This window comes from Physcomitrium patens, chromosome 19, assembly GCF_059467195.1.
Source record: "Physcomitrium patens ecotype Gransden chromosome 19, ASM5946719v1, whole genome shotgun sequence".
NCBI classification, from domain to species: domain Eukaryota; kingdom Viridiplantae; phylum Streptophyta; class Bryopsida; order Funariales; family Funariaceae; genus Physcomitrium; species Physcomitrium patens.
In genome coordinates, this window is record NC_143428.1 from 6,095,944 (window position 1) to 6,121,032 (window position 25,089).

The 25,089-nt window shown below is 40.0% G+C and overlaps 1 protein-coding gene across 4 annotated transcripts; it reads left to right on the forward strand.

The window, feature by feature from the left end:
* The first annotated feature begins 14,626 nt into the window (after nt 1–14,626).
* On the forward strand, nt 14,627–24,781 carry LOC149987364 (retinoblastoma-related protein-like). 4 transcript variants are annotated; one of them, XM_090244837.1, is made up of 19 exons: nt 14,627–15,224; nt 16,766–17,255; nt 17,611–17,715; nt 17,896–18,044; nt 18,246–18,342; nt 18,447–18,493; nt 18,592–18,799; nt 19,105–19,171; nt 19,292–19,471; nt 19,605–19,795; nt 20,170–21,052; nt 21,337–21,541; nt 21,827–21,899; nt 22,459–22,635; nt 22,809–22,928; nt 23,073–23,278; nt 23,449–23,568; nt 23,700–23,818; nt 24,172–24,781. In XM_090244837.1, the coding sequence occupies exons 2-16, from the start codon at nt 16,971–16,973 to the stop codon at nt 23,241–23,243; spliced, it is 2,958 nt and encodes a 985-aa protein (XP_090100963.1). In that variant the 5' UTR covers nt 14,627–15,224; nt 16,766–16,970; the 3' UTR covers nt 23,244–23,278; nt 23,449–23,568; nt 23,700–23,818; nt 24,172–24,781. The 4 variants fall into 4 exon arrangements, with proteins under 4 accessions (XP_090100963.1, XP_090100962.1, XP_090100965.1 ...); XM_090244836.1 differs by having other exon boundaries at nt 23,449–23,554; XM_090244839.1 differs by having other exon boundaries at nt 14,755–14,868.
* Nucleotides 24,782–25,089: the final 308 nt, after the last annotated feature.

Consider the following 25,089-nt stretch of genomic DNA (forward strand, 5'->3'; position numbering starts at 1 on the left):
GTATGGACATTTTGAATATAATGTCATGCCTTTTGGACTTACCAATACACCAACCATATTCCAACATTTAATAAATGACATATTTCAAGAGCATCTTGATGACTTTGTTGTGATCTATTTAGATGATATTCTAATCTTTTCCAAGAATCTGAAAGACCACAAAAAATATATTTGCCTTGTGCTGAAAAAGCTACAAAGTGCTGGGCTATATGCAAAATTGGAGAAATTTGTATTTCATGCACCTCAAGTCAAATTTGTTAGATATATTATTTCCAAGAAAGGCCTTTTTATGGATCCAAAGAAGGCACAAGTAATCATTGATTGAGTAAAGCCAAGAATTGTACGTGATGTCTAATGCTTTTTTAGATTTGTAAATTTCTATAAGATTTTTGTTAGGAATTACTTCAAGATTGCTACTCCACTTACGCAATTGATATGTAAGGACAAGCTCGACTAGAACCCTAAAGCAGAGAAAGTTTTTCAAAGCTTAAAAGATGCTTTCACAACAATTCCAATTTTGATACATTCTGATTTTAATAAGCCCTATTTTATGGAGATCAATGCTTCAAACTTTGCATTGGAAGTAGTCTTGTCGCAATATGGAGAAGATGACAAACTTCATCTAATTATATTTCATTCTAAAAAATTCTCAATGATAAAAATTAACTTCAAAATCCATGATAAAGAGCTACTTACTATCATAGATTCTTTTCAAGAATGGTGTCATTTTTTTGAAAGCGCCTCTCATCATGTATCTATATATACAGATCATAAGAATCTTGAATACTCCATGTCAGCTCGAATCTTGAACCATCATCAAATGCATTGGAATATATTTTTATCACGATTTGTCTTTTGCATCTCGTATCGATCCGGGAGCCAACAAGAATTATCAAATGCATTATCAAGACATTCCTACCTTGAACCAAAAGAAGGCGAGATAATATATGATCAACAACGAGCAACATTGTTAAAACCTGAGCAATTTTATCTTCGAGCAACCAATGTATCAATGCCTGTGGATTTATCATTTCTTGATCAAGTTCGTAAAGCCTCAAATATGAACCTTCTTGTTTTTAATACCAAGCACCTTTCCAACAACCTTTTTGAAGAGTCTTCTAAATTCAAGTATGAAGGCAACTTCTTGTTCTTTGAAGAACATTTGTTCATTCTTGAAGGGCCAACTTGCTTGTGTATTCTTCAAATATGCCATGACTTCCCTATAGCCAAACATTTCAAATTCAACAAGACCTTGGAACTTCTGTGTAGAGATTTTTGGTGGCCTAAAATGTGAAAAGACATTAAGGAATTTGTACTATCACATGATACTTGTTCAACGTCAAAGAACCCTCGATATTGACCATATGGACTTCTTCAATCCCTTCCTATTTCAAGACAACCATGATCATCTATTTCTATGGATTTCATTACAGATCTTTCGCCATCAAGCTCATTTGACACTATCTTTGTAGTTGTTGATCAATTGACCAAGATGGCACATTTTATACCTTATAAAAAGTCAATTAGTGATAAAGAGATGTCAAGACTCTTTATTGATAATGTTTATTATTACCATGGTGTCGTAATACGTGAGGTCTTACTTGAGAATGCTCCAGGCACCTGGTTGTGGAAGATAGAATGAAAATTGCAACAACAAAATCCTAAATATAATAAAATACTAGTTAAACTCTAATTAGACCATAATAATACTAAGTAAGCTTTAATCAAATTCAAAGAAACCTCAAAGAAATTTCAAAGAAACAATAAAAAATCTTAAAGAAATATTGTAAAGATCACAAATATATCTCAAATACATCTCAATTCAATCTTAATTTAATCCTAGTTAAAATCCTATTGAACTTCATTCAAATTTTAGGCCAAAATTAATTAAATTTTAAATCCTAAACAAACTCTAATAAAATCCTAAATCCTAAATCAAACCATAACTAAACCTTAAATCCTAAACCAAATCCTAAATCCAAAACCAAATTCTAAACCCTAAAATAAATCCTAAAAGAACCCCAAGTCAAATCCTAAATCCTAAATAAAACCCAAACCAAATTCTAAATCCTAAATAAAACCCAAACCAAATTCTAAATCCTAAAATAAATCCTAAAAGAACCTTAAATCAAATCTTAAATCCCAAATGAAATCCAAACCAAATTCTTAATCCTAAAATAAATCCTAAAAAAATTCTAAATCCTAAACCAAATCCTAAACAAATCCTAAACTAAACTCCAACCAAATCCTTAACCAAATCCTAAATCCTAAATCAAATCCTAATCAAATCCTAAATCCCAAATGAAATCCTAATTAAACTCTAAATCCTAAATCAAACCCTAATCAAATCCTAAATCAAACTCCAACCAAATCCTAAATCCTAAATCAAATCCTAATCAAATCCTAAATCCTAAATCAAATCCTAATCAAATCCTAAATCCTAAATAAAATCCTAATTAAATTCTAAATCCTAAATCAAACCCTAACCAAATCTTAAATCAAACCCTAATCAAATCCTAATTCTAAATCAAATCCTAACCAAACTCTAAACCCTCAATCAAATCCTAAACCAAACCCTAACCAAATCCTAGTTATTCCCACAACAGATTTAAACCTCAATAACTAATGAATGAACTGTCGAACTTAACTCAAATTTTGCATACTTGTTAAAAAATAAGTTTAAAACAAGCATAAATTTTTTTAAAAGGATCGAAATTACAAAGTAGATGATTACCTCAAAAATGTGCTCGGGTATTGGTCGGCCTCCTTCTCCAACCTTGATGCCAATCTCTTAGAGCCAATATCTCTCGTTTTCATCGTTCGATTGATCTCAAAATTATCATACACATAGAAAAATAAGTTTAACATCCTTTTACATAAATTTTACTCCAATACAACTAGTACATTGTAAGAAATCATAAAAACCCTCATTGGACCTAAAAATCTACTTTTTGAGACCTTGGCCAATTTAAACCTCAATAATCCTCAATTCAACCGTTAGATTGAGCTAAGATTTATAATACACATTAAGCACAATTATGACCATTAACTTACAAAATTTTACCTCTAGATCTATTACAAAATGCTTGAAATTACTAGAAACATCAATCTTATTTTATTTCACAAACCCCAAATCATCCGAAAATAACCTTGACTTTGTAAAGCTCTTATAAAGTCATTACAATTCCAAATCACCTAAAACTAATGCTTATAGAAACCTCATCTAGTCTGCTATCAAATTCCATTCTTTGATTTGCAAAACAATCTTGGAATCATCGTCGAGACTCGGTTTTGTGCCTCAGGGTCTGATTTCAACCCTGGTTCATAATTGGCCCTCCCCGGGCATCAATATCTAGTTTTTCTAAGTAAATTTTGCTAGAATTTATTCTTATCTTTCTTTTAAAGATGCTTATATCATTTGTTTTATTAATCTACTTTGTTTTGCCTTATTTATGGTCCTACAAAGTAAATAGAAGTCACCTTTCTAAAAGGCAACATTGGTACCTTTTAGTTTTATTATCCCTTTGACTATTAACTATATTTCTAAGATAATTTGCTCAAATACTTTGAACTAAGATCTCTTATATTATAATAATTTCCACACTCTTTCACCTATTAGTCATGTTACATCATGACAACAGTGTCGTGTTGTAACACGAGTATATTGTGAAAATATAAAGAAAGAGGACTTTTATTAATGTTCAGTTACCTCGAATATTGGGAGCAACGACCAATTCCAGTGCAAATACTGCGAGGCTAGGTTCAGTCACCCCATTACAGTCAACCGGGGCTTACTGAAATGCTCCGTTCGATTCCAATAACGAGAGTCAGCCGAAAGGGAAAGGACCAATTCAACGACGGGTGAGCCTGGTTTGAAGAGCCAATTGGATCCAATTTCAAGACATCCAATCTGGGTTCTCTTACCCAATATAAGACCTGAATTGGTCGGGCAGCCCATTGCGGTCCAATTGCGGGAACATCTAGGTCTTCCTACGAGCCTCTTATCCAATATGAGACCTGAATAGGTCGGGTGACTCAATGTTGTCCCGATTACGGGGCTCCGATTCCGTTTCAGGCTGTTCCGTCCTTTGTGCTGTTCCGTCGTTTGTGCTATTCCGGGGACGTCCTTTCGGTAAAAGAATCTCTTAAAGATAAAAACGGAAGAGAAAGCTCTGACGACGGAGCCAATTCCGGATCCAAGACGGAAGATTGAAGAAATTCAGAGGCTAGGGTTTGAAAGAGGGGAGAATTAGGGTTAAAGGGGAGGAAGGTTAAGAAATGGGGGGGGGGATTTTTCACATCAAGTTTTTTGGATCAAAGAGCTAGCTTCAAGCTCTTTTCAAGGTCGCTAGTTTGAATTCATTAGGGTTTGTGAGGGAAGAGCAATCGCTGCTCAAAGTCAGTGTTTATTTTGGTATTTCGGATTTTATATAAAATATTGATAGTTTGCATTCTCAATCGGTTTGTGCAAGTCATGTAGCATCTATGAATAAAAATTTGGTATTTTCTGGATAGTTGGGTGTACTAAGTGTATACAAAAATTTTTGTTAATCTAACGATGCAATCAAGAGATATCTGGGTTTTAGTACAAAGGGTTGTCAAAAGTTCGCAGTCTAGGGTTGGATAGGGTTTCTGTGATATCTGAAGATCTATCAGTTGGATCGACATAACTTTTGGCTTGATAATAGAAGATTTGGAGATCAAGCGGCTATTCAATTTTGAGCTGGAGTTAACGGTTGACAAAGGAGAAATCACTTCTGGAGTTTCTACATCAAATTTCAAGATTGCGGCCGAGTGTCATCAGTGCGGTTTTTGGGCGTTTTCTTGCAATCTGTAAGTTGGGTTGGGCTGAAATTTTCTGAGCATATAGAAGGCTTATACTAGTATTTGGATGCAAAATTTCACACTAAGTGGACGGTTGGATCAAAAGTTACAGCTTGTCAAAGCTCATTGGTTAGGATTAGGGCTTGTTAAGAAAAACAAAAACAACTTAATTATAAACGAAATAAAGCAATTGGAATATTGTATGGTTAGAATGACTATGAGGAGTGTTTTTAAATACTTGGAAATTGATATTTCAATTATATTCTTCATACATGGATAAAATTTATTAGGGTTTCTTTGTTATTTGTAAAAACAACTATACCTTCCACAGCCAGATACCCAGTGTATTTCCAAACAAGACAACACGTAATACGACAACGGGTTGCTAGATGACATTGTATTGGATCGTGGGCCACAATTTGTATCAAGGTTATGGAAGTCACTCTTCAAGATTCTAAAGATTGACATCAATCTTTCCTTTGCCTTCCATCCTCAAACTCATGGCCAAATGGAGTAGATCAACCAAATTCTTGAGCAATATTTGAAGTGCACTATCAACTATCAACAAGATAATTGTTCTTCCTACTTGTCATTGGTGGAGTTTGCATATAATAACACAGTCCATGCATCTACGCAACAAATGCCATTCTATTCAAACTACAATCATTATCCAAAGTTGGATATGATAGAGCCTTCAAAGTCGGCAAATCTAGCAGCAGAGGAGTTTACTACGAAGATGGCCAAACTTCAAGCAACCATAAAGACTCACTTAGAAAGAGCTCAACAATATGATAAGTTACTGGCAGATGAATTGAGGAAGGAACATCCTCGATTCCAAGTTGGTAATAAAGTATAGATTTTTTGATGCAATATAAAAACCAACAGGCCTTGTGATAAGTTGGACTACCAAAAGTTGAGACCATTTGTGATTTAGAAACAAATTAATAACATAACTTATTACTTAGAGTTACCTTCATCCATAAAGATTCATCTAGTCTTTTATGTTTTGCTTTTATAAAAGTATAAAGACTCAAAAATACTAAGTCGAAGACAACGTCCACGTCTTATGATTGAAATCAATAATCATATTGGATTTGAGGTAGAAGAGGTATTAGATCCAAGGATAAGACATGGAAGAGTAGAATATCTAATCCATTAGCACGGATATGATATCAACAATTACACGTAGGAACCAGTTGGTAACCTTATGAATGTACAAATAAAGATTTGAAGGTTCCGTCAATGACATCTATTCAAACTGGAATCTTTTAGAATCTTTTGGAACCTTTTAGAATCTTCTTTAATTGTACGTTTGTGACATCACCTCTTCTTTTAGCTTCGAGGTCTCCGAGAAGTAATATTATAATAAATCAATATATGTGCAAAAAGTTGAAGATCTATCGCATGGTGTCCGCTATATATTTCAATTATTTTTTGCAAGGTAAATTATTCATAGGCCCTTGTAGTCATCGATAATGTCCTAAGCCTTCTACTTATGACCAAGCATGAACTTTGATATCTTTATTATAGAATTGTCCTACCAACACTCCTTTTGGACATCTTTTATAGGTAGATTCCATGTCAAATATAATTACCAGCAACCTATTACTAAATATCCTTGAATGTCTTTATAGTTCAGGCGGCTCTTCATCTCATGGTCATCTCCAGAAGCTGCTTGGTTGAGATGGTATGATCGATTAGGCATCTATTTCTTGACTATCCATATCATATAAAGTAGATAAGACCAAAAGAATATAAACAAGCTATGGTTGTGAACTCAAACTACTGACTTATAATATTCTAAACATTTGAAAAAATTGCCTCTTCAGAGGTTGCCTCTTTCCTTTCTTTATGAGGCTAAAATTAAGAATTTCATATTATATTCTAGAAAAGCTTCTTATAAGCTTCCTAAACAATATTTTGACTTTATATATATTTGGAGTTGATTGATAGGTTAGAAACTTGATTAATAAGCTATTCATGTGCTACATATATTGGTAACTTATGAAACAAGCTAATTATATAGTGTTCGTATAAAAAACTTGTCGTGCAAGTCAAGATACATGTCATGCAAAGTCAACACGTCTTTAGAGGTCATATAGAATGTCGCTACATAGATCCTAAGTTAAATATAAATAAATAAAATATATATATATATATATATATATATATATATATATATATATATATATTTGAAGGCAAAAGTGAAGCCTTCTTCACTCTTATCAATTCCTTTCTTGCTTCTAGTCTAGATTTTCAAGAGTCTCTAATTTCCTTATCTTTTGGCAATAGTCATTCCAATTTCATTTTAATATACATACTTCTTTATTTCTATTTTGTCACTTTTCTTTTGATTTATATATTTTTTAATTTATACATTTTCTTTCAGTTTATGTCCTTGGCACATCCACATCTAAAAGTGGATATACATTCTTGATAGTTTGTTTATTAAGGCTTCAATAATCAATGCAAAGTCGAAGTCCACTATCTTTTTTGGATGTAAAGAGTATAAGAGCTTCCTATGGTGATAATTTTTTTCAAATGAGGGCCTTCTTTAAGAGTTTATTCAATGACTTTTATAATTCTTCAAGTTCATTTGGTACTAGGTAATAAATTAGTTGACTTGTTGGATTGGCCTCAAGCACTAGTTTTATTTGAAAGATGGCACTTCAATCAGGTGGCACACTACTAGGTAAGTCAGTTGTAAAGATGCCTTGATATTCATGTATAAGTTGTTCTACTCTTTTTTCTCCTTTGGTTGTCTTTTTTGCCACTGAGGTAAGATTTGGAACCACCACATATACTGATTGTTTATGCCATATTTGCTTCTTTATAAAGATTATTCCTACAAATAAGCTCTTAGTTGTAGATTGTTTTGCTATCCTTTTTGATAGAAGGGCACAAAGAGTCACTATGCATCCTCTATCTTTGAAGGAGATTGTCCTTGCTAGCCAATAAACTTGTTTATTTCCTAGTTCTAGCCATGGCAGACTAAGGATAATATTATATCTAAGCTTTGTTACTCTAAACTTCTCCTTCAAGGCATATGTATCATTTAGCCTTACGATGTCATATTATAATTATTTATAGTATGTAAAAATTAACTAAAATATATAATATATTTATAAGTATTGATATATATTAGAGTAGTTAGTATATTAATTTAAAGAGAGTTGATATAAAAAAAATTATTTTTATATTGATTATAGTATTTAAATTTTATAGAATTTATATATTTAATATAAATTTAAGGAAAAGATTGGAGCTTAAAGATAAAAATCCAAACCTCTAAGAAACTTATTTGGAGGAATGAAAGCAAGGTATAGATGGATGAAGGCTAAAGGTAAAGATTTTCATCCCTATTGATCAAAGATCATACCCAATAGGCATTCAACAAGCATTCCACAACCGTAACAAGGATTTTGGCGACTTCAAAAGGAACATTCAAGAATCAAAAGTAAGGATTATAAGATTTAGAATTTGGACTACAATTTGTATGTAAATTTTAGAAGATTTGGAATTATGGTGATGAAATTATAGCCATTTGAAGTTAAGGTATCTTTTTAAGTTATATTATTGCTCTTTTGAAGATACAAGGAGTTTTATGACAGATTTTGAGAATCAAAATGTACAATCATAAGGATTATTTTAAGAGCTATATTATTTATAGAATAATTTCTATATTTGAAGTTTATATGAAAAAATTATAGAGTGTTGAAGACATCACATGTAAATCAAAGGCAGTAAGTGAGTTGTTTTGTTGATAGTAATAGTTGGAGCCATATCTTAAGTTTTTGGATGAAGTTTTGGCCCCAAATTTTCAAAAGTATAAGTTATTAGATTAAAAAGCTATATATCAAAGTATTATGGTATTTAAATATTTAATCTATGAAATATGAAGAAAATTGCATATATATATATATATATATATATATAAGTAAACAAGAATTTGAAGCCATTATTAAGATTTTGGCAATATCTCAAGATCCATAATGAATTCGCAATTAAAATTTGTTATGATATTTGTTAAAATCATAACAATACTTTGTGTAAAATATGAGATTGTTTGAATAGTCCAATTAAGAGATATGAGCTATTGAAGTTCAAGAAAAATTCACCTAAAAGATATATAAGATTTTATAATATTTTTATCACATTTTTAATGACCTTATGTATGAAGGACTTACGTATTGATGTAATTGTCTTTATAGGAATAATTTTATATATAGACTTAGTATTTTTTTATCTTAAAGCTTGGTTGAGCAATTAGTAGTAGCTAGAAGGCCAACGCTTTCTTAAGGCAAATTCTCTCTACTCTGACAATAGTTTCTTCTTCAATTGTCTCGTTTAATATATTTTCTTAATCATTTGTTAAGTATACATATCCTCCTTTATCTACCTTTATTTTTATTCAAAATTGGTTGCAATTATTGTCGAGATGTAATTTTTTGTAGAGCTACAATTTACAAGCACTCGACATAGATGTCTTCTTAGTTGATCCATTAGACATACCAATTGATTCTTTTGATAGTTGTACAAGGCTATGCCATTTGTGTCTAAGAAATAGCAATTATTTCCAATACTAGCCATTGGTGTCTTTATTAGAGAGCTATGTTTTCTTGCTCTACTTCTTCATCAATTTGTTGGCCCTCGAGATTATGAACCTACAGTGATTTATTGGTACTTGAATTTTGACGTTTTGGATAGTCTCTAATTTGTGTGTCTAATTTCCAATAGTAAAAGCACAATTCCTTTTTGTCCCAATATTTATTATCTCTGTAGTATCAATTGTCCTTATAGAGTATCAATCTCCATCAATGTTCATTGTTGTGCCATAGTATTAGCTAATGGCATAGAATCCTACACTATATGTTGAACTCCATGATTTTTAAAATTTATAATATCAATCTTTTTTGCAATCTTAATTGCCTCTTCAAATATTTGTGAATCTTTTCATTCCACCTCTTGTTAGATTATATGTTTCAATCCTCATATGAATTAGTCCATCATCTCTGCCTTTAAAACATTGCTAATTTGGAGATATACGGATTTGAACTAGGAGACATAACCTTGCTTTGAACTAGATTGTGTAAGGTTAGCCAATTAATTGCATACTAATTTTTCTACATTGATGGGTCAAAATTGACTTCTAAACTCGGTTTCAAACTCCTCTCATTTACAAAATCTATCTTAAGCTTGATGTTGCCACCAAATAGCTGCTATACCTCTCAAATAATTAGAAGCACATATAATCCCTTTGCTGATATTTGTCTCAGATAATTGGAAGTACTATCACATGTTGAAGAGCCATTAGCATATATCTATTTTTTTTAAGGTCTTTGAGTATGCATTAGGCTTGCTCAATTTCAGCCTAGTAGATGTCAACTCTCTTGTCTTAAAAGCTTCTATTTACCCTTACAGAGTAGCTATCTGACTTAAGAAATGTTATATCTGAGTCTCCATTTGAGATTGCTCTGCCATATCTTCTATGCTGCAATTTCCTTACTGAATTTTATTATTGTAATGCCTACTCTTTTTATAGTTGATTTCTTAAAGTAGCTTATTGTAGCATCAAAATGGTACCTGATGTGATCACAACAATTCACTTCTAATTAAATGATGGCTATCAATACACTACCAAAGAATAGACTAACACTCGCTTTGATACCAATGAAATAGGACTAGATTCTCTATTGTCTAAAATCTTACCAATTTCATAAGAAAAAAGATCTTGACACAACATAAGACCAAGTACATTAGAACAAAATTGAAAGTAACTAAACAAAATAGAACATAAAAGACAAAATTAAGTAAAAGAAAATAGAACCAAACAAAATAAAACAAGAAAAAGCAACCAAATTTTACTAAGACAAAGAGTTTGAAGCCATACCTAACCAAAAGCCCAAATAGCCTTTGTCAATCTTATTTATACTTTGTTCAATTGTCCTTGAAACTTTCTAAAATATTTCTAATGATAGATTCCAACAAAACAATTATCCTTTTAAAAGACTTTAGAGGTAGGTCCGACCATGATAACTACCCTAAGTCTTTTTAAAAGGTTCTATAGTGGCTTCTACATGAATCACCATCCTAACCTCAATTCTAGAAACTTCTCAAAAATGACTCCAATTACACATTTCTACCTGTAAATAATACAAATATCCTATTCATGCTCTATTATAGCTATCCATTCTTTATCACTTTTTTAAAAATATAGCCATAAATATTTTTAAGAATGAATTTAAATTATATAGTAGTTATGACTTTTTTTCCATTAATGGTATAAATCAAAAAAGAGCAATCCTAGAAATAAATGTTTTTATAATTTTGACTAGAATAAATCCATCAAAATATTGAAAATGATGTAATCTTATATAAAGCTTTACTTGTTGAAAAAACCCTCGTAGTTTTGATCTTATTCTATCAAACTTCTCCAACATACTTATCCTTGCTTCTTTTATATTTAGAATGATAAGGTTCTTCAAATTCAATTGTAAACTTGATCTACCTTTCTTTTCTAACTATACAACTTTGTAGCTCAAACTTTGAACTTCATTGTTGATTTCTTCTACAAGAATAGGAATGATATCTCAATAATTCACATTGGAAATATGTGAAATTTCTATCCTAAGAGTGTTAATAAGCTTAAAAAGATGTGTAATAGTTTCAAATCTATTCTAACTTATGCCAAGTATGGCATCCATAATTATTCTTTCTATAGGCAATTCAAATAAATTCAAAAAGTTCAATTAGAGGAGGATAATTTGCAACCTCTAGTATTAAATAAAAATTTCTACAAATAAGAGTAATCCACTCTCTTTAAAGAAAGAAAGAAATAAAATAAAATAAAATAAAATAATAATGTTAAAAAACTATAAGTTAGTTTAAAGATCACTGATTTACAACCTTCAATGATACAACAATAGAATTAAAATAATCTTCTCTTTTCTAGAACAAAACAAGAACAAAGAATTAGGACTCTTGTCAAACTATAAATGATATGAATCTCAAAAAAAAAAACTCAATATACTCTTGTGTGACTTGAAAAGATTAAAAAGTCACTCAAAGATGGTAATATATTGAACTAGAATGGCTATTACTAAACACAATAATACTAAAAAGTCTTGAAACAAGACTAAAGATTAAAAGACAATGAGAATAGTGAACAAAGCTTCACTCTAACTTCCATATATACTATCTAACTAGAAGCTACATGACAATGTTTTGTAAGACCTGCAACACATTGTCATATTGTGATTTGGCTACCATATGAAAATATTATGTTTATATGTTTGATATATAATTTATTAAGTAACATAATAAAAGCCATGTTAGTAGATTTTAATTGGTTGTAGAATGTAGTTAAATTACTATTTTAAAAAGAAGTTGTTTAAAAAAACTACTATTAGAATTTACATAATTTTATTTTCTTTTGATAGTGGCTTGTAAGATTAATTTTGGTTGATAATAACTTTTACATTTTTAAAGTCACCTTTGTTAGACATTAGTGACCCTTGAAGTCTTCTTTTGTTTCTTTTATTTGATGTTTAGAGCATACATTATATAAATCTTATTAGAAAAAAGATCAAAAAAGGATCTTGGAAGCAAAAAGAGAAGTTAGGGCATCTATATGGATGAATGCAGATAGATGATGAAAATCTCCATTCCTATTGGCCAAAAATCATGCCCAATGGACTTCAAAGAGGCTGCTTGAGGCCTTATTAAGTATTAAGGTTATTCTTTCAACGTTATTTGAGCTTTGGAGGTTAGAATCAAGAAGTTTAGGTTTTTGGCTATGATTTTGGTAAAAATTTTGTATGATTTAGAATTTATATAAAAGAAATATAGATGCTAAAAGTTATAGTATTGATTTTGTATCTATTATCATTCTTTGGATATAATGCGCACGTACAAACAAAAATAAAGAATTGACAACTAAGATTGAAGAGAATATTCTCTTGGCTACACTTTTGGCATATTGTTTGATAGATTCTAAGTTAAGATGAAGGAGATATTGGAGGTTGAAGTTAGCGCTTGCAATTTAAGGATAAAAAGTGATCTGATTTACTAATGGTTGTGTTTTGAGCTATATCTTGAGTAATTTGATAAGATTTTGGCTCAAAATTTTTAAAAATATGTGTAATCATGTTAATAAACTTTATGCAAAAAATTTGTGACATTTGAATTTTGGATTTTTGAGATATAAAGAAAATAGTGCTTAGGTACTTATAAATTAGGGATTTAGAGCACTTGCTAGGGTTTCTAAGATGTCAAAAGATCAGTAGAAAAATTATAGTTCATTTTTTTTTTTGTAGTAAAGCTTAAGTATAATAGCTATGTTATCTCAAAATTTTAAAGAAATTAAACAGTTGGATTAAGAGATATGAATATCTAAAGTTTGGAAAGAAGAAATCCTTTGCAAGAAAAAATATATTTTGATGGATTTTGCTACAATTTGGACATTTTATATAAAGTGATGAGGTTTTGGAAGCTAAGACTTTGTATATAAATTAAATGTGGAATAAATCACTTATTGGAGCTTAGCCAATAAGTTAAAGTTAAACCATCTACAGCTAATTATTCCATGTATTCTTAGATTATAAAGCATACTACACAACAATGTGTTGATTTTGCAAGACACGTGTCTTAATTTGTAAGGAAAGTTTTCTATATGTGCACCACATAGTTAGCATCTTCTATAAGCTACCAACATGTATAAAGCATTGTTAACCTTTTCATCATGTTTCTAAATTATCAATCAACTACAAGTTTGTAACAAATATTCAGTTTCCAAAAACTTTACATTCCTTGATTTCTTTGTGTTTCCTTCTCAATAACCAATCAAAATATATTATTGAATCTTTATGTTATATCCTTGCTATTTAAAATAAAAATTCAAACATAATAAAAAAAAACCTTAAATAATTATTCTTGATTCTTAAAATTTTTATAATACAAACCTTGATTAATATTCATATTATTCTAATTATCAATATAAAAATAGCCACAACCATTGCTTCATGGCAATAGCATGGTCCACGTCTCTCAACAAATTTCACTCAATGTGTATTTACCAAAACAAATTACCACACATAATAATAACACACAAACACAAACAAGTGATTGGCATTCATGTTTTCATAGAAGCTTGGAGTTGCACATCATGAATGAACATGCTTCACAAAAGTGATTAGTTTTGAAGGTGCACCAACATGGAACTTCAAATTCTATAATGCACATTGGCACTCAACTCAAATCAAAACACATTGTGTCCTAATATATGTAATACAAATTTCACTGAATTTCTCAAGTTGGATGAATTTAACCTTCAAGGAGCAAACACCTACCATTGTTGTTGTGGGAGGGGGGAATTGAGGTCATGCTCTGGGGAGCATCATGGAAGAGTGGTTTTTTTAATTTCCAGCAAAGAAAGAATGGAGGAAAAGGGAAGTAAGTGTGTGACCAGGGCAGTATTGATTTTCCCAGTGCAAGGGTTCAGCTTGTGAGTGCCACCCCGCAACAACATACAAACACACACACCAATGGAGACAAAGAGGGGCATGAGGCCAGCAATGGGAAACCTCCCGCAGGGCAAGGCTAAGAATCTCTCTCTCACACTCTCGATCGCCCAGCCCAGCCCAGCCCTGGCCTCATTCCAGCTCACCAGACAAGATGGAGGGGGGGGGGGGATCAGCCCATGAGAGGCGCCACAGCCGCATGGCTTGTGTGCTTCAGGATGACGCTACCCGGCTCAGCAAAACCGTCACGGGGAAGGGTCAACAACAACAACATGTCGGGGTGTGGGCTGCAGGGTCCGCCATGTCCGGGAATGTTAGACAGCCTCGACAAAGTGTCGTCGTGTGGTGGGCGGGCCATCTGTGTGCCTGGTGCCGGGCCTATCCCGCGCTGCTCTGCCCTGCCCCCTGGACTGGGCTGGGTTGTGAAGGCGTTCTGCTCCTGCCCGGCCATGGGAATGGGCATTCTTACAACGCAGTGCTTCTCAACATCGCTCCGTCATCGGCATTTCTCGTCGGTCGACATCCTGTGAGCACACCTCCCCCCCCCCCCCCCCCCGCCCCTCCACGCCATCGCCACTGCCTCTCCGTAGGATCTCCTCCGCTCACCTTCCCACTCCTTCCTTCTGCTGTTCAGCCCGTTTTGCTTCTGGCGCGAGATTTCGTTTGGTTTCCGCATTTTCGCAGATTGCTGTTGGAGGCTCACGGCGTGAGTGTGGTGTGGACGTGGTGCTGCGTTTGGGCATCGGCACCCCGTTTGTTGGCTTCTGCCCTTGCTTCGGGTGGTCTTCTGTTCATCCACGCCCGCACTTCACGTAGGGAGGCATCGGGGTTCTGCTGCGGTGCGAGGTCGAATACCTCGATTGCGTCTGTGGTGACAGAAAGGTCTGTTTGCTTTTGGAATTTGAAAGCTCAAGGAGTGTATGGCGCAGCAGAGCACGCGCGCTACCCTTGCGTATTTGCTTCTTGCAGGGTCATAGTTTAAATTTGAGTAGTTTTCGATCGTCGTGTCCGTAGTCCGGAGAAGCGCCGTGGCGTCGTCGGCGGTGGGTTTGTGAATATGATTTTCCGGTGGGAGAATGGTCTCTTAGGATGCAGTGGTCTGCGACATCTTTCAGTTTCCGGGTCAGCATCGTTGCAAGAGTTGTGTTTCGTGGAGGGTTTGCGAGACATTGGAGGTTCTATCCAACGATCGGCGAGGCATCCGACAGTTAATCTCAGACGTGGGCCGAGTACTGGAGGCAGCTCGTTTGGACGGGTTGTGCGACGTGCTGTGGAAGGAGGAATTATCTGCGCTGATGATCGTGCGCAGTCTTGACGCTCGGCTGCAGAGGACCCTTTGATGCCCGCCGTCGTTAGACGCCTCCGAGGCATCATTTTCTTTCTGGATACGTGCAAGGGTGATTCTCTTAGTCTGGAACTTGGCGTTAGTAGGGCGATTGTGCTTCCAATGCACAGAGCGAATTGTTTTAGGGTTCGACATTCGATTTCGTGATTCACAGCCTTCCGGATGTACGTCCTCAGGCTTCCTGTTCGTGGTCCTCTCTTTGGGATGAGGCGCTTTGTTGTTGCCGACGTACGCTGTGGAGTGTGTCGGATTGCTTGTTTTGGTTGGGTTCTTGCTTTAAAACTGGAAACGCGCGTGAGATAACTTTTCCTGTGATTTCTGGACCTGCACAATGAATCACGAGTTTTTGCAAGCGGTAGACTCCTGCAAGTTGTAAGCGGGAGCGGTGTCGTCAATTGGATTGGTCTGCCTGACCGAATTTGCGCCGGGTGGAAAATCAACACATACGCACCACAATTTGGTGGTTTGCGGCAAATGCAGTAGCTGACGCAGGCGTTTGTTCTGGATGCGTGGTAAGCATACGGGGTTTTCTTTGTTGCGTGGTGGCGATCTGGTATCACAAAGTTGACAGACTCCGAAACGGTCGTCCTAGCCTCCGGGAGAATCGTTCCCGTTTTCCTGGTGCCCTCGTGATCCTTTGGAAATGGGAGTCGGCATTGTACAGCGGACCGAGGATAATGCGCCAGGACCAGGGGTTGTTCCCCGAAACAGGCCATGGTGGCGGTGTCAGTTCTTTTGCGCTCATGCCTTTGGTGGCAAGTGGTGAAGAGCTCGAACGTACAAGTTACTCCAAGCCAAATTTTGGCTTTGCGTCTAGCTCGGACTGTGGTTTTGTCTACATTGCGGCGAGTTTGCCTTGGTCGATGCTGAGCGTTAAATGTGCTGTCCTGACCACGTGTGTGCAACACGCGCATTTTGCTGCCTGTGTAGTGTGATATTTCAGTGTGCATTTTGGACGTCGATTTATTTATGATGTCGGTTGTATGGATGTTACGTTTTGGTTGAGTCGTTTATTTGGCGCAGCTGCAGCGGCATCCAGTTTTTGTGGCCCTGAGTTATGTTGCGCGTTCTGTCGCAGGGCAAGTCCTGGTACGAAGCTGGCACTTTGAAGAGTTTGGATCGTGGCATGTGGTGCGGGATACTATTAGTTGGAAAGGGAGAAGTTATTTCCGTGTGGTCAACGTGGCTGGTGATGGTATGCGCGTGTCGATCAGTATGAGCAGAGGAGCGATCGATTGATCCTTGGAGGGGGGTGGAAGCGAGGAACTCACGCTCCTGTAAGTATGCCAGAAGGACGGGGCGTGGATATGAACGGTGAGACAATGAGCATGGAGGTTAGGGAGGCGCAGTCTCCTCTGAAGTCTGAGAATTCCCAACCCAAGAGAAGGTCTCCTTTACGGGCGTGCAAGCCGGAGAACGTAGACGTGAACGTTGTGAGTAGCAAGCAGGCTGGACAGGGGATGGCAGGAGGGCCGAGCACAAACGGCTCGGACACCAAATCGAGGACCGGAAGTAACGTGGAGAAGTTCGTGGAGGTGGCGGAAGCCCGTTTCAGAAAGCGCTGCGAGGTGAGAGTTGCTGTGGAGGGAGGTGGTTTGAGTTAGTTATGATTTGGATGGGAAGCAGTGACGGAATGTGGAATTGCGGGGTTGTTGGGGTTGCTTGTTGTGTCGTTTCGGGGGCGCAATGTAGCCGTGGTCGTGTTCGTGAGGAGGTTCAGAAAGATGTGGGGATAGCAGGATGTGCGTCGGAGAATGAACGTGTGTTACACACAGAAGTGTATGAGGGGCGTTTCATAATGGCTGACTTGGTGGTCATCGATGCCTTCCACTTCTGCGTGGGGTTTCTGTTTACGTAGATGTTACAGCTAGCTGGTGTAAGTGGGGTATATAATCTGTTGTTCAACGCATTGCCCGGGTGCAGGTTGGTCTTGGCCTGGGCGACGGAACGACACAAGAAGCGATGCGATTGTTCAGAGCGAGCAAACATCTCCTGAAGACCAACATCGGCACCATCGGAACCGGGACGGTGAGTCGTCGAGCTCGTCGGCTGTGGTTGCCTTGGGATGGGTAGAGAGTTTGGGACATGTTTGTAAAAATCTTTTGCAGTGTGATTGGATTGGTGAAGTACGCAGAGCCCCCTTGTTGTGTTGCGAGAGGTGATGAATTGTCGAGCTGAGTGTTGGCGGTCGTGTATGTGCTGTTGAAGGCGGAGGAGACAGAGCGCCTGTGGAGTGCGTGCGTGCTGTACGTCGTGAGAAGGCTGGGCACCGGGGTGTGTGCAGGGGGGGACAGAGTTGAGAATGGAGCACCCGCGGGGTTTACATTCTCTCAGCTGTTGCGGGAGACGAGGCTGAGGTAATAGAAGCTTCTCCGGACTGAGCAGGTGGTCGTGTGTTTTGAGCAGCGGAGGAAGTTGCACACGTAAACTTGGTGTTGGGTTAGAAGAAAGTAGCTGGATCACCTGGGTTTGACTTGAAGCGGCGTTGAGCATCTGTGGTTATGGTCTGAACAGGGTTCTTGCGGTGGATGTTAACTGTGTTGTTGTGACGGTGACAGCGTGGTTGAATTTTTCAAGGAGCTCCCCCAGTTCCTCGCAAAGGCTGGCCCGACGCTGAAGTCTGTGTACGGAGAAGATTGGGAGAAGCGGCTCCAGGTAAAGAATGGATAAGGTTGCAATCCAGCTGATGGGGTAGCGTTTTTGGAGTAGCTTGGGTAGGACAGCGGAGATGACGTGTGACGTCGTGGGTGTGCAAACAGGTGAAGGAAGTTCAGGCCAATTTTGTTCACCTGATGGTCCTGTACAAGTAAGTGACTGTGCAGCCAGATGTGCTCGTGGGGTGATCTTTGGGGTGGCACGTGGTTGTTTTTTTGCGCACAAAGTGATGTGGTGTTGTGCGTGCAGCTATTACAAGAGGATTTATCAGCACCTTTTCGTACTCCCCGAGAAGCAGGCGAGAGGTGGGAATGGGCTGTGTTTAGGTGGCGGTGGGGACGCAGCCACTCCGGTGCACATGCGTTTTGGTTGGATGCTGTTTTTAGCGCTGCGGACGCACGTGCTGAACCACTTCGCGGACTTGGTGACTTGCACCAACGGGCTGTTGGCTGTGATTGTACGAGAACCCTCGCGTGTCGCACAAACTCGTTGCAATGCACTGCTTTGTCGTGGTGTTTAGGGAAGAGTGGATGTGAGGAAGGCGTCGCACGGAGTCCACGCTGCTGTCAAGCCAGCAACCACGTGGCATGTCTGTGTGGGGTGCCTGAGTTTCACTTGGAAGTGAGACGTCGTTGCCATCCAGCAACGTGTGCTGTTATTGCTTGCGCTGGTTCTGCACGGTTCACAGGGCCGGGTCGTTGTGGGTTTGGTCAGTGCGGTTTTGTTTGTGAGCTGATGTGTGTTTGGTGATGACGTTTGCAGATAGTGTTGATCATTCATATACCACTGACGTGGAGAAGATTTTCGTTTGACGATAAACTGAAGTTTGGTAAACTGCTCAGCCTTGTGAACTGGTCGCGAGTGGTGTTTTGGTGGCTTATAGGGTCGTATCGAGTTTGTTGGTTGTGTATGGGGTCCACCTGACGAATCACGTGTTGGTACGAAACAGCAAAAAGGAGTGCGGAAGGGGTGAACCTAGTTGGATCACTGTGCTATCTGTACAATGCATCAGAGGAGGATGTGGCTGGGATGGTGGCGAAACTGAACGAAATGATAAAAGTCCTGATTGGCAGTCCTGCGACTGGGATGGACGGTGGCGACATCCCGCAAATTGGCGGGATGAATCCAGGTGCTGGTTGGTCGTGTTTGTGAAAGTGGTTAGGGCAGTTGCAGTGGGTGTTGGTTGGGCATGGGTGACTGCGTGGAGCAAAGCGATTGTCAGGAGGGTCCCTGCATAGATCTGATGATGGGGAGCTTTGCAGATGGCGTGACATACTTTGAGGGCTTGATGGAGGTTGAGCAAATATCATCGAATCTGGTGATTCTGGAGGAAGATTACGATGGGTGGTATCGCAGTCGGGGAGAACTGGATGAAAGGATGTTCATCAATGGTGAAGACAGCTTGATAGGTGCTGTGTCGAGCAGCAGCACGACAAGTGTGTGTGGGGTGAAGGTAATGGTGGTGCAGTTGAAAGCGATGTTGTTTGAATGATGGGGTTAGGCTGGCACGCTGCGTGGGGCATAATTTGCGGTGTTGTTTGGGTGGAAGAATAGCTGAAGTGGGTTGATGTTGTAGTTGGAGGGAATGGGTGGGCTTGGAGACTTGGTTTGGCAGTAGGGGAGGTAGCTCAGTCCGGTTTGGTTATGCGGTACATGGTAGTGAAGACCCTATCCTTCCATGGTGCCTAGTTTTCGGATTGTACATGGAAATTGCAACGTTGGCAATGGTGTTTGAATGTGAGTCATTGGTATCAGTGCACCCGCATTTCTCTGTGCACCAGCGCGGGAATGTGAGCAGTTGACTGACGGGTTGTGTGAGTTTCGCAGAGGAAGCGCGACGCAGTAACTTCAGCGGGACAGGGGCGTGCAGTATCATCAGGGGCATCGCCTTCGTCGCCATGCGGTTCACCTGAGTCATCGCCTGCTGTAATGGGAGGCGTAGCGGGTGGTAGTACCTGTAAACCCCCTCCCACACCTGTTAGCATTACTATGACGACAGCTAAATGGCTGCGCACTGTGATAGCACCGTTGTCGGCAGAGCCATCTCCGGAGTTGGAGCGGTACTTGCGGGTTTTTGAGCGGAACATCGCGTCGGAGATGAAGGTGAGGGCGAACGTAATTCTTGGAGGCATCTTTGAGGCCCGAAAGTGGCGAGGAGCGGGAGAGGCGGGAACTTCGGACAGCATGTGGGGCGATCAGCGCAGGCTGGAAGCGTTGAAGTTGTATTACAAAGTTTTGGGGGCCATGTGCACGGCGGAATCCCATCGGCTGCGCAGCGAGCATCTTCCGTTTCTGCCGAATGAGCGGTTTCATCGGTGCATGCTTGCGTGCTCGGCAGAACTGGTTTTAGCGAGTCATAAAACCGTGACGATGACGTTTCCTGCGGTGCTGGAGCCAGCAGGGATAACCGCGTTCGATTTGAGCAAAGTGATTGAAGGGTTCGTGCGGCACGAGGAGACTCTTCCTCGGGAGCTGAAACGGCACTTGAATTCTATCGAGGAGAGACTTCTGGAAAGCATGGCTTGGGAGAAGGGGTCTTCGATGTTCAACTCTCTTGCTATCGCGAAGGCAAATCTTGCGCCGGAGATCAACCGGCTGAAGTTGATGGCGGAGCCCATGCCAGCTTTGGATACCTCGAAAGCGCAGCAACGTTCTCCAGTGGATACGGCGGATGGGCGCATCGGAGGTTCCAAAGTGGACGACCCAGCAGGTGAGGATGTTGTGTGCGCTTGGTACGATGGTGGTCTCGTGGTTAGAGGAGGCAGTGAAGTCTGCGTGCTAGGGACGGATGCTATGGTGCGAGCATCTTGTTATATCCGTACGGTTGGGTGTTGACTGGTTTGGGGCGTGATGTACTGGCCTTCGCAGTTGGCTGATTGTGGGCAGTGCATCGAAGTTAGTGTGGGGGTTGATGCTGCTGTGAGCGGGTAGTAGTGCGCAGAATCTTTACTTGGTGTGGGCATGCTGACGACGTTGAGATCTTGTGACCTTCAGGGGAATCGAAAGGGGGAGCAGCCTCGCCACCTCGGCAAGGGTCAATGACAGCCGTGAAAGGCAATGCGGGTGCAACAGGTGGCAGCGCAGAGCAAGGTGAGAGCGCGAGTTTCATGTCACCAGCGAGAGGTCCTTCTGCATTCACGGCGTTCAGTTCTCCTCAGAAGAGCCGGGCAATGCCGCCGCTGCTGCTAGCTTTTGCAAGGTACGTACGGCCGTGGCTATTGCAGTTGTGGTTTGAAGGTTTGTGTGGAGTAGTGTAGGCGAGGTTCTATGTGTTGGTTGTTTTGATTTTCGCGTTAAAGTTGGTTGCAAGAGGTTTTTCATGGTAGTGTACGTTGGGGAGATCCGGTGGTATGACGGTGGATAGTTTGTATTGGTGGTGAGAGGCGCCGTGGATCAAAGTTTTTGTACAGTGCACTGTATGTACGAGAGGTTGTGTTAGTTGGGTGGTCCGGCGCGACACTGAGAATGCGTGTTTTGTGTGCAGCCCCCAAAGGCCGAATCCGCAGGCTGGAGGCGAAACCTGTGCAGAGACTTGCATCAATGTTTTTTTTCAGAAGGTAAACATGCGAGGCGAAGGATGGTCTGCGGGGAAGTTAGCGGTTTTGGAATGAATGCGGATTCATTAGAAAGCTGTGCTGAGCTGAGAGGTTTTGCCTTGAGAGGGAATGGAAGCATGTGAAGCAGGGCGTTTTGGGAATGATTGAGAGAGAATACCAGGCGTGCGTTAGATGTTTGTAGTTAAGGTATTTGGGGGTTTCTGTTAGTGCGAGTAAGGACAAGGGGGTTGGTGCACCCTGATTACAGGAGAAAGGACAGCAGCTGGGGACGAGTCCCTAGGTGATGTTTTATGTGGCAGGGAGCACATCGGGGGCATTGTCAGTTGTTTCCCTTGCCTGTGAGATGTTGTCGTTTGTTCCGTATTGTACAAGCGTGGCTCGTCAGCGCTGTCGTTAGTGGCACGCAGTGTGTCTGTGTAAGGAGTTCGGTGGCGGCGGTGGCAGGGATGTGTTGGAGTGGCGTCGGTTGATAGAGGAATGGCACGGGAGTTGTTGCAGTAGGGAAGTTGTCCGATCCAGGAGGGGTCCCTGAACAATGTTAGGTGGAATGTGTGGGCAGGTGTTGAAGCTGGCTGCTGTTCGGATTCGGAACTTGTGTGAACGTCTGCAACAGTCGCAGCAGGTGGTAGAACGTGTGAACCGTGCGTTGCATCATGCTCTGAACCACGAAACAGGTCTATTCTTCAACCGGCACATCGACCAAATCATCCTGTGCTGTGTGTACGGTATCTGCAAGGTACGTGAAAGCGTTCGGAGTGTTGGTGGGCGCAGCAAGTAGGTGTGGGTAGAGCACAGGAGTTTTGTTGTTGAGTTTGGCACATTGGAGAGTGATGAAGAGGTGGAATTGATTTGATGGTGAAACTTGGGCGTGGGGATGATGAGAAGCGGCGTGTGTGGTGGAGCGTGCAGGTGAGCAAAGTGAACGTGACTTTTCGAGATATCATTTACCACTACAGGAAGCAGCCGCAGTGCAAGCCGTATGTGTTCCGCAACGTGCTCCTTGACGGGTCGGTTGTGTGGAGATCCGGGGTAGGTGTTCGGGGCCCTTGCATGGTGAAGGTGTTGGGGGATAGGAGAAGGTGGTTGTACAGGGTTACAGGGTTATCGGGAGTGAGCTGTTATGGAAGTGGGTGTGCATGCGTGACGCTGATCTCGTGTGGCATGGTCGTGCAGAAAGCAGGGCAGGAGACAGGGGACATAATAAGATTTTACAACGAGGTGTTCGTTCCTTCAACGAAGTCGTTCTTGCTGCAGGTGGGCTCGAGTGCAGGCGTGGCAGTTCCAAGCAGCGTTGGTGTTCCTTATGAGAGAAATCAGGGTGAGGGTGACCCTTTATCCTGGTAAACAAACTGCAACAAGATCAGTCTGCAGTAGTCAAGGTAGGTGCAAGGCTTGACGAGCACGACCTCGTTTATATTCCAGTACAAGTGTTGAGTGCATGTTTAAGCTACGTAGATGCAACTGTGAAGTTGGGAGGTGTGCTAGTTTGGGGTGATAGCAGTTATGGTGACAAGATGTGAGCTTTGTATTTTCGTTGGATGCTGATCAGGCACGTGCTTCACCGAGGCGTAGCGCCTTCCCACCGTTTCTGACATGTCTCCGAGAAAGGTGTCCGCAGAGCATAACGTTTATGTTTACCGCTTGGTTCGAACAAGGTACGTGGTGGAAGGTGAGCACGTTCATTGGAAGTGGTGGAAGTGGCGTAAGGAAGTAGTCCGGAGGGTGTGCGCGGGAGGAGTGTCGTATTTAATTTGTGATGGCGTGTTGGGTAGTCGATGACGATTTGTTTGGTGTTGGCAGGTGGACTCAATCATGTCTGCTTGCAGTGAAGAACTTTATGTCTGTGTGGGAAAATGCACTTAGGCTTACCAGAGCGCTTCGAAAGATCTGACGGATATCAACAATCGGCCGAACAGCAGGTGGGAGTCGTATTGCTCGCAGGGTCGCATATGGGTGGATTTGTGAACGTGCCGAAATCGGACGAGCGTCCGTGTATCCTCCGCAGCATCGGGGAGGGTCGTCTCTGGGTGGCTGTGTTGGTTGCGATTTGTGTTGGGATGCCGTTTCAGTAGGGTTGGTTTCTTTTGTGGGTGAGGGTTCAGTTGCCGTGCATGTTTCGTTGAAGCCACGGTGGGATGGTTAGAATACGGTGGACACGATGTTTGGTATGCTGCGAAGTGTTACTCCGCAACAATCAGACGTAGAGAAGCTTTGCATTGGAGTGCGGGAAGAGAGCATTTTCTGACCAGGCTGCGTGGTTTGTGGTGAGCAGGCGGTTGGGAAGGTTGAATTTTGGAGACGCAGATGTGAACGCGAGTGATATATTGGTGTCGAACAGCTCAGATCCTGTTGGTGGAAACAGTAACTGTGAGTGGATGTGGGCGAAAGCAGATTCCAGTATTCTCAGGTTGTCTTCATAGAAGCGATCGGGATGTGACAGGTAACCCACTTGGATGGTAGCCCAGCATCCACGGACGTGGGTTCCAACACACTTTGTATATGTATGTGTACGATTCATGCAAACAACGCTTCGTTGAAATTTAGTTGTGCAGATTATTTCTGTAGGGTTCTGTAGGGTTCTGGCAATGTGGTGCTCACGGGCACTACGATTATCGTCGGGGCAGAATACGTGTAGAGAGGTTGTTGTGGCAGGTGAAAGTGATCCGAGAGGTATCTGTGAGGAAGCGTTCCCTTCTTTACATTAGGTCTTTGTGGTAGTCACCCCCATGACAGTACTCAGAAATTCTGATCTAGGTGTGGTTACCTTAGAGCTAATTTATGGAGATGTACAAGCTTGCAAGCTTATATATTTCTTTAATTTTGCAGGCTTAAATATTTTGACGAAATTAAGGTTGTTAAATTCAGCAACTTGCCAATCACAATTGATTACTCTTCTAATCTTGTGCATTTTGACAACCATGAAGGAAAAAAGAAATCGTGGTTGATCATTATGAAAGAAAATGTAATTTATTGTTTCTCTTTGAGAGAATGAACTGGAGCGTATATATTTAAGCCTGCAAAATTAAAGAAATATATAAGCTTGCAAGCTATAAGTTGTTCTACTCTTTTTTCTCCTTTGGTTGTCTTTTTTGCCACTGAGGTAAGATTTGGAACCACCACATATACTGATTGTTTATGCCATATTTGCTTCTTTATAAAGATTATTCCTACAAATAAGCTCTTAGTTGTA